The 9,323-nt window shown below is 53.4% G+C and overlaps 1 protein-coding gene across 1 annotated transcript; it reads left to right on the top strand.

The window, feature by feature from the left end:
• The first annotated feature begins 2,450 nt into the window (after positions 1-2,450).
• Positions 2,451-4,112, top strand: LOC124668199 (UDP-glycosyltransferase 88A1-like). Its single transcript, XM_047205371.1, has one exon. It carries the CDS (start codon positions 2,513-2,515, stop codon positions 3,938-3,940), a length of 1,428 nt encoding a protein of 475 aa, XP_047061327.1. The 5' UTR covers positions 2,451-2,512; the 3' UTR covers positions 3,941-4,112.
• Positions 4,113-9,323: the final 5,211 nt, after the last annotated feature.

Raw genomic sequence — 9,323 nt, 5'->3', positions numbered from 1 at the left:
CGCGGTCCGATCAGGCTCGCGCGCAGGGACGGGAGGGATGGGCACCCGGCGGCAGCTGAGCCGCCAGCCGCCAGGCAGTTGCACGCCCGACCAGCGCTCGCACGGCATCCATATCCCGTGCATCAGCCTCCCCAGCGTGACGGGCAGTGGCACCCTCTGCGTCCCCTTCCTGCTGCCGCTGCCGGAGGCCTCGAAGTTGTTCTTCTTCCCCATGGCGCTGCGGCGGTGGTGGTGCGAGTGGAGGTGTGGGCGAAGGAGGAATGCGGGCAATGGACTTTTAAGGGCGGCCACGTGCGGGATACGATGCCATTGAAGGCGGCGCAGAAGCCCAGCCGCCGCCTGGCAGTGCGCGCGCAGAGCAGGCAGCCGTGCCGTTGATGGCGAAGGTTGCAGCGCAGACACGAAAGCGCTGACCGCCGGCCCGAACGAGACGCGAGCGGACAGTTTGCGCGTCCGCGCAGCGTACACAGAGACGCACACCTGCCGCAAATATGCGCCAGGTTTGCGTCTCTACGGATGGCCCGGTTACTTTGTCGTGTCGTTGGAGGTGGTGCCAGACGCATTTTCGGTCAAGGCGGACGCAAACAGTTCGCTCGCACCGCTGAAGATGCCCTTAGGGCATCTCCAACGGGGCGACCCATCCCGCGCCCGCGCGTCCGGATGGGTCCAGCCGGACAAAAACCCGGCCCAACGCGGGGACGCACCGCAAAAGCGGACGGCCGCGGCGTCCGGAACGACGCAAACCCGGCCCAAATCTGGGCTAGGTTTGCGTGGCCGCGGATGGCACGCGCCGTCCGCTCGCGTCCGCGCGCTGGTCGCCTCGTCTCCCTTGGGCCCACCTGTCGGTGACCAGGGGAGTCTATTAAATGGGGATTGGAGGGGATCTGGCCCTCCACTCCAGTCCCCACTCCACTCCCCGAGCAAAAACCGCCGCCATGGCCCCGAAGCGACGGTTCGCTCCCGGAGCGAACGACGACGAGGCCGGCAGCGAGTCGGCGTCGGCCGCCGGCGCGCGCGACGAGGCGGCCTCCACATCGGAGAGGCCGCCGCGCCGCGGCGCGGCATTGCCGCTACCGCCGCCGCTGCCGCTCGAGCCCAAGCCCGAGTCCTCGGAGGAGGACCCGGACCTGCTCGCCGCCCTCATCGTCTCGGCGGCGGAGGAGGAGGCGAAATGGCCGCAACTCCATGCGGCCATTCGCACCTCCGAAATGGAGGAGGCGGCGCGGCGGGAGGTGGAGGACGCGGAGGGCCGGGCGCTCTACGACCGAGCCCTCCGGGCGCGACGGGAGGAGGAGGAGGAGACGGCGCGGCGGGAGGAGGCCGAGCGCCGCGCCGCCGAGCAGCGAGCGCCGCCAAGAGGAGAGGTGCCGCCGGCCGGAGGAGTCGGCGCCGAGGAGGCCAGGCGGCGCCGCTGGCAGGAGAGGCAGCCGCGCCTCCAGGCGGCGCGGGTGGCTCCGGACCCCCACTCGCCGTGGGAGGAGGCCCTGTGGTCTCCCTGGCCGGAGTCCCCGGCGCGGTCGAGCCACAACAGTGCCTCGCCGCCCGGGGACCTCGACGACGTCGCCGACGACGCCCACGGGGGCTAGGCGGCGCACCGGCGGCCACCGCGCCGCCGACCAAACCCTAGAGGGTTTTTTATTTTCTGTTTATATTTTAGTTTAAATTTAAAAGCCCATATAGGGGCTTCTTTTGTTAGTTTTATTTGCCCAAAATAGGGCTATGTACTAAATTTGCCCAAAATAGGGCATATGTTTAATCAAATATCGTTTAAATTTGCCCTTTTAAATTTGTTTTCGTGTTTCTCCAATTTGCGATGCGTCCGCGCGTTGGGCGCAGCGCGCGACCCAAACGGCCCAAAACGGACGGCCCAGCGCGTCCGTTTGGGTCGCGCCCGCGTCCGCGTGTCCGGGCGGCGACCCAAACGGCCCAAAACGGACGGCCCAGCGCGTCCGTTTGGATCGCGCGGTTGGAGATGCCCTTACATGCAAAGGTCCTGGCTCGCTGCTCTTTGGCCTACTGCTGCCGCATGCATGCGTACATGGGTCTACCACTGGCTAGCTGTGTCCACAGAAAACAAAGAACTCTCGTCGGAGCCTCGGAGGGATTGGACGAAACAACCAGATAGCGACTAGGCAGGAAATGCATGCTCGCGCGGGATGGGACGGGACGACCGATCGATGCGCGGTGATCGGTCGGCCGATGAGAAGCATTTTTTTTTTTTTTGTGTGAATAATGAGCCCGTATTAGAGTTGCCCTTGCTCCGCAGTCCAGATCAGGATCGTCGATCGATGGAGCAGCAGAAACCGCGAACGCGGTACCGGTGCGCCTCGTGGTCTTGTTCTTGGACGTGTAGTGCCGTGCAACGCGAATCCAAGACTCCTCGAGCAACATTGCTTGGTTCCAGACAGCGCCGTTATATACACCGCGCTGGTGGGTTGCGGCAAGAACAGTCTGTCGACTTCAGACCACACATTTCAGCCACACGCGGAAGAGAGGAAGAGTGAAACTAGCAATGAAGAAAACTATCGTGCTGTACCCTGGCGTTGGCGTCGGCCACCTGGTGCCCATGGCCGAGGTCGCCAAGCTCTTCCTCAAGCACGGCGTGGCCGTCATCGTGGCGCTCGGCGACCCGGGGGTCGAGTCCACGGACTTCTCCGCCGCCGTCGCCCGCGTCAAGGCCTCCAACCCCTCCGTCCACTTCCACGTCCTGCCGCCGCCGCCGCCCGCGCCCGTGGACTCATCAGACTCCCAAGTCGCGTCCACGAAGCACCACGTCACCAAGATTCTCCAGTTCCTCACCGCCATGAACGGCCCCCTCCGTGACTTCCTCCGCTCGCTTCCCTCCGTCGACGCGCTCATTCTCGACATGTTCTGCGTCGACGCCCAGGATGTCGCCTTCGAGCTCAAGCTGCCGGTCTACTACTTCTACGCGTCGGGCGCCGCCGCCCTCGCCATCTTCCTCAACCTGCCGAGCATGGTCGCCGGCAACACTGCAAGGATGAAGGAGCTCGGCGACTCCGTGATCAGTTTCCCGGGTGTTCCCCCGTTCAAGGCTTCGGACTTGCCTAACGAAGTTACCAGCGACGGCGAAGCGCTCCCGGCCATCGTAGGCATGTTCGACAGAATGCCTCGCGCCGACGGCATCCTTATCAATTCGTTCGACTCGCTGGAGCCGCGCGCGGTGCGCGCTCTGAGGGACGGGCTCTGCGTCCCTGGTCGCGCCACACCGCCGGTCTACTGCATCGGGCCGTTAGTCTCGGCCGGAGGTGGAGGCAAGGAGCACGAGTGCACCACGTGGCTGGACGCGCAGCCAGACAAGAGCGTAGTGTTCCTCTCCTTCGGCAGCATGGGCACCTTCTCCGCCAAGCAGCTTCTGGAGATCGCGGCCGGGCTCGAGAAATCAGGGGAGAGGTTTCTGTGGGTTGTCCGGAGCCCGCGCAGTCCGGACTTCACGTACGGCGACGCGCTGCCGGAGCCCGACCTCGACGCGCTCCTGCCGGAAGGCTTCTTGGAGAGGACAAAAGACAGAGGGTTCGTCGTCAAGTCCTGGGCGCCGCAAGTGGAGGTGCTCCGCCACAGGGCGACCGGCGCCTTCGTCACGCACTGCGGCTGGAACTCGACGCTGGAGGGCGTCACCGCCGGTCTGCCGTTGCTCTGCTGGCCGCTCTACGCAGAGCAGAGGGTGAACAAGGTGCAGATAGTGGAAGAGATGGTGCTCGGGGTTGAGATGAGAGGCTACAACGAAGAGGTGGTTAAGGCCGAGGAGGTGGAGGAGAAAGTCAGGTGGGTCATGGCGTCCCACGGCGGCAGGGCGCTCAGGGAGCGGGCGGCGGCAGCCAAGGATGGAGCCGCCGAGGCGCTCAAAGAAGGGGGCTCGTCTCACTTGGCGTTTCTTCAATTCCTCCAGAATCTGGATACTCAAACCCTGCAACAGGATTGATGTGAAGCTCTAAACCTCTCATGTGGGATTTGGGCAGCGCGCGATTCTTTTGATGTTATATGCGAATTATGCTTCTTTCTGCACCTTTCAAAGTTAGTGTCATCTATGTAGGTTTGCTATTTCTAGTTTTCAATCTTGAGCAAAATTAACGCAGATCGAGAGAGCCCGCACCTTTTCCCTCCTTAGTCTTTTGTCAGATTTGCGCTATGACATGCATAGTGTACGGTGTATATTCATCTCTCCATATGACATGTATCAAATATTCAAAGCTTGTTATGTTTTATTTTGCATGCATAAAAGAGTAAACATCGTGTACCATGGTGTGTAGTGATGTTTCCTTGTGTGATGACGTACATCATTGCATGATAAGATACGTACTAGTACAAAAGTTTTAAACTACGTAGTTTATCTAGATTCATCGTTTTTCATTTAATCTTTGTTATATTGAATATATTTTGTGCACTTGTGGAAAATTAGATAAATGATTTTTGTTGCATCTATGGGACAATTATATAAATCTTTTTATATATACTGAATACATTTTTCATAAATTTTATAATTTGAGGTTTAAAACTTGGTGAAACTTGATCGAACAATATGAAACCATGAAAACACTAATAAATAGTGTGTCATATATAAATCTAGTTTACTGCACTTTATTTCATAACTATATTTTCCATGTGTACATGGAGTTTCACTAAGTTTCATAGAGTTTGATAATTTTTTAAAAATTTGGTTTTGGAACTTGTTAGAATATATTTAAAATTTGTCTTGTTTCAAGTCATCATCATCTGGATCACAAAAGTGCAATAGAACATGAACCAAACATTTAATTTAAAATATACAATCTATTTTTTTTTGGATCTTTAAATTAAAGCATGAGTGGGTGAGGAGAGAGAGGGTGTTTGCATTCACACAATGGCATACTCTCTACTATTAGTATTTACAGCCGGCTCCCCAAAGCGACCCCCAAAGGGATTTGGGACACGCCGAACAAAAAATCCTTCCCAGTCGCGTGCTCCAAAGACCCTTTTCGTCGGCGCCCCGTGCCCGTCCCCGCTACACAGAGGACGCTCCGGGCACACCGTACACAACGAAATGCGAGGTGAGAAGACGCGGGACCATCGCGCCAGCGACTCACGAACTGACGCTCAACCACCGCCTACCTAGCGACGGTCCAGTTGCCGGGAAGGGGAACCATCGCAGGGGAAACCGCGTCGATCGACGCGCGAACCGCCAGAATGGAGCGCGAACTCCGCGGAAGAGCAATCGCCGCTCTCTTCAATATCTGCGTCGCCATTCATCCGCGCTCAGTAAGACTCCTACGTATGCGCTTTCCGATCTACAACCGGCCGGCGCCATTCATCTCTCCTCTCCTCTCTCACAATGAGCGACCTCTCTCAGCTGCCATCAGACACCGACGGCGAGGGGAAGCCGCCGGGATGGCGCCATTGGTGGGACAAAGTTGCAACGCCTAGCAGCGATGGTTCCCCACTGCTGGACTGCGAGGAGGAATGGGAGGAGGAGGAGGAGGAGGAAGAGGCTGAGGAGGCGGCGGCGGCCCGGGCGAAGGCAGAGTCGGAGGCGAAAGCGAAGGCGCAGCCGGCGAGCACCATCGATGACGAGGAGGATACAAGTTCCTCCGACGCGTCGAAGGACACCGCCTCTTCGGAAGAGGTGACGAGCAAGAAGCGCCACCGAAAGGATGACGAGGCAGGGCCATCAAAGAAGAAGTAGTTTAAAAAAAATTTCAAAGTTTTTATACTCCCTCCGTTCCTTTTAATTGACTCGGATTTAGTACAAACTTGTACTAAATTCGAGTCAATTAAAAAAGAACGGAGGGAGTATGTAATTTGTTTATGTTTTTTTTTGAATTTTTTATATGTAATTTGTTTAAGTTGCATCGCTTTGAATATTAGTACAACGTTACACCGTACCTACAAATTTATTCTATCTATTAAAATAAAAATACAGTATTTTAAAGTTTTGAGGACGCGGCTGGGGAGCGACGTCACGAAGGAAACACGTCCCCCAAACGATAAATCCGGCGCCGTTTGGGGGCCGCTTTGGGGGACGCGGCTGGAGATGCTCTTAGTTCGCTTACTAGGTGTAGTCAAAGACTAACTTTACAAAGTTTGATAAAAAAGTGTTATCCATAATACCAAATACATATAGTATGATGGAAATTCTATTGCATGACATTTTATATTGAAAATGTTGACATTTTCTCATAAATATTTAGTCAAAGTTTATAATTTGGTTAACCCTGAACGCAAAGTAATTGTGAACTCTCTGTGGTTTCTTCTCTGGCCTGGGGCGACTGGTTCTCAACAAATTACAATCTGCTATCATTCCCAACTGATCTAGCAAGGAAGCTACGTAGTGAAAAAGTGGCCCAATATATAGGGTGCATCTGAAAATCAGAGACTTAATAAATTTTAGTCGCTGACGTCAGCTGCTTATTAAGCCATAGTGTAGAAGTACGTGTAAGGGGGTGTTTGGTGTGGCTTTTTTTGGCTTTTGGCTTTGGCAAAAGCCACCAAAAGCACCTAAATAGGTGCTTTTTTTTGGCTTTTGGATTTTGGAAGCCAAAAGAATAAGATCTTTGTTTTTGGCTTCCAAAATCCAAAAGCCAAAAAAAGCACCTATTTAGGTGCTTTTGGTGGCTTTTGCCAAAGCCAAAAGCCAAAAAAAGCCACACCAAACACCCCCTTAGTTTGTCAGCCAATTTCATGGGCTGCACATCAGCCTTTGTTTGTTGCTTAGACGTGGGGCAGTAAAAGTTGTTTGACTAGGGTTTTTTTTGTCATACAACAACCAGTAGTGAACAAGCCTATTGACATAGTAAAGGTCAGAGAAACGGACCACAAACTTATTTTTAATGCGCGAGGTCAATACAACAAAGCTCGGCGCATGAGTTGCAACCTACGTGAATTTCGAAATATCCTAGTTGCAACTCAAGTGAAAGGAAAATGCAGGTTGCAACCCACACGCAACTGAAAAAAAAATATTCGTCTCACCCGCATGCAGCAAGAAAAATATTAGTTAAATCTAACCGGCAACTCACGCTTAACAACAAGCTCTCAGTTACGACCACAGCAACTGGGAAAATCGATCCAGATGCTATTGGGAGAAGCCCAGTTACATCCCATATAGTTATATCCCATATGCAAATTAAAATAACATTTGTTGCGACCCACATGTAAGTCGAAAAATCTCAACTGCAACTTACATGCAACTAAGAAGAATCTCATTTGCGACCGACATACAACTGGAAAATTTTCAGTTGCAACTCTCGTGCAACTAGAAAAATCCAAATTACATCCCGTATGCAAATGAAAAAAAAATCTTTGTTGCGACCCACGTGCAACTCGAAAAATCTCAATAATGATTCACATGGAACTGAGATGAAGGGAATCTCCTTGCTATTACTCAAACAAGCATGAGTATGCTTGCATATTCGTTCTTAGGGAAAATCGGATATGTAATTATTGGAATAATTGTTGGAGACTGTTGCCTACCAAAACCCACCGGCGAGCAGCGACGGGCAACACGGAGAGCCGGGAGGCTCCCAAGACTGCTGGTGGGCCCTGGTCCCTCGGGCAACGGCCCGCAATGCTCCGGCACGCGTCCTAGCTGGTGCGAGGGCGTGCCACCTGACCTATACCTGGTCAGGAAGGTGATGGATTGCTTCGATTAGTTTCCTGCATGGCAAACACGTAAACATTAAATATGAGCCCCGATCGGCTCTTAGGTTACCCTGTGAATCGGCTCAAAGAGCCGATTACCCCATGGTTCACGTTGGATTTACGATAACATGGGGATCCTGCTTAATCAAAACCAAGATAAATCAATCTACGACAGTCTAGGGTTTTCACCGCATAACCGAAACATCCTACACGTAGTTGAACCTAGCAGATACGTAAGATAATAGAAAACTAGTCCTAAAGAGGCCTAAAAACCAACATAACGTCGATTCCCGGAACAATCCCTTTAGGATCAGCAAACTATACCTTACGCACTACCGGATCGTTCAACCCGTTTGCAAGGCCTAACCATGCAGATATCAAACTAATCCTTGAAGAACAAGAAACGACTATAACAGATCAGATCTACTAAATAAAGACTAAGCAAGATGCTGCCCTTACACCCAAGATAGGTGCAAAGGCAGCTAGATATTGAGGGGCAGCGTAGCTAAGCAAGCAGATCATGAAAGTATCGACATCAGCCCCAAAATATCTATGATAAGGGTGTTGCTCGCCATCAACAAGGCTTCAGCACGAGCAACACCAAGCAACGAATAAACAGCATGACGCTTACCCGGAAGAAACCCTCGGAACAAGGGGTGGCGATGCGCCTAGATTGGTTTGTTGTGAACGTGATCGTCCTCCTTTCATAATAACCCTAGGTACATATTTATAGTCTGTGGACTTTCTAACTTGGGAATAAACCCAGCTGTGTACGACTAAACTCTATCTCTTAATTCTAAACATAAAACGTAATCTACCATAATATACAGATACATGGGCAATCTAGCCCAAACTTTCGCACAAGGTCGATTCAGAGACACTTTATATGCATGTCCTCTAAGCCCATCTTCGATCACGGCTCATCTCCTGCTCTGGCTAAATTCTGGTGATAACACATGCCCCCCTGGTTTTGGTAATGATAATTTCAAAACCACTCTGTTTTTTCTTCGTAGGGTCACGTCGTGGCAGAGCAGAACCGTCACAGTATCCTTTCATCATGATGCCCTGCCTTCTCAACTTCTCTGCACGATTTGACAGTTTTGGCACCACGTCCTCGAAAACCGCCGTAGCATTAAATCTCCACTATATCCCCTTTATTTAACCGCGTCGAGCAGTTCGCTTCTTCATCCCCCTGCTCCGTACTAGCCACCGGAAAGCCCTCCTCTGCACCATGGACTCCTCCTCCTCCTCTGCCTCATCGGGTCTTTCCTCCCTATCTTCTTCCTCTCGTGAGCTGACGCCGGAGTGGGACTCGATGGCGGCGCACGATATCCTCGCCCCAACGACGTGGGACAAGGAGGATCACGATTCCTCCGTCTGGTCCGAGGATGACAAGTCCTTGACCGATGGAGAAGACGACTTCCAGTTCCTCGTCGATGGGGAGCTGGAGGCGGAGAGCGAGGACGACCTCTTCTCCTGGGACGACTTCACCTCCTCCGACGAGGAGGAGGAAGAGGAGGATGACACCTCCTCCAACGAGTATCCGCCGGCAAAGCGCTTCCGCGCCGGGTCGGACGACGACGACGAGGAGGAAGAAGCCCCTGCCGAGGGCTACGGCAGCAGCGACGAGGAGCTCGCCGGCAGCAGCGCCGACGGCAGTCACGACGGCGACGACGAGGGCAGCGACGGCCCTT

This window comes from Lolium rigidum, chromosome 6, assembly GCF_022539505.1.
Source record: "Lolium rigidum isolate FL_2022 chromosome 6, APGP_CSIRO_Lrig_0.1, whole genome shotgun sequence".
NCBI lineage: Eukaryota > Viridiplantae > Streptophyta > Magnoliopsida > Poales > Poaceae > Lolium > Lolium rigidum.
The sequence above is the reverse complement of the archived record's forward strand: the minus strand, read 5'-3'. Positions and strand labels throughout refer to the sequence as shown.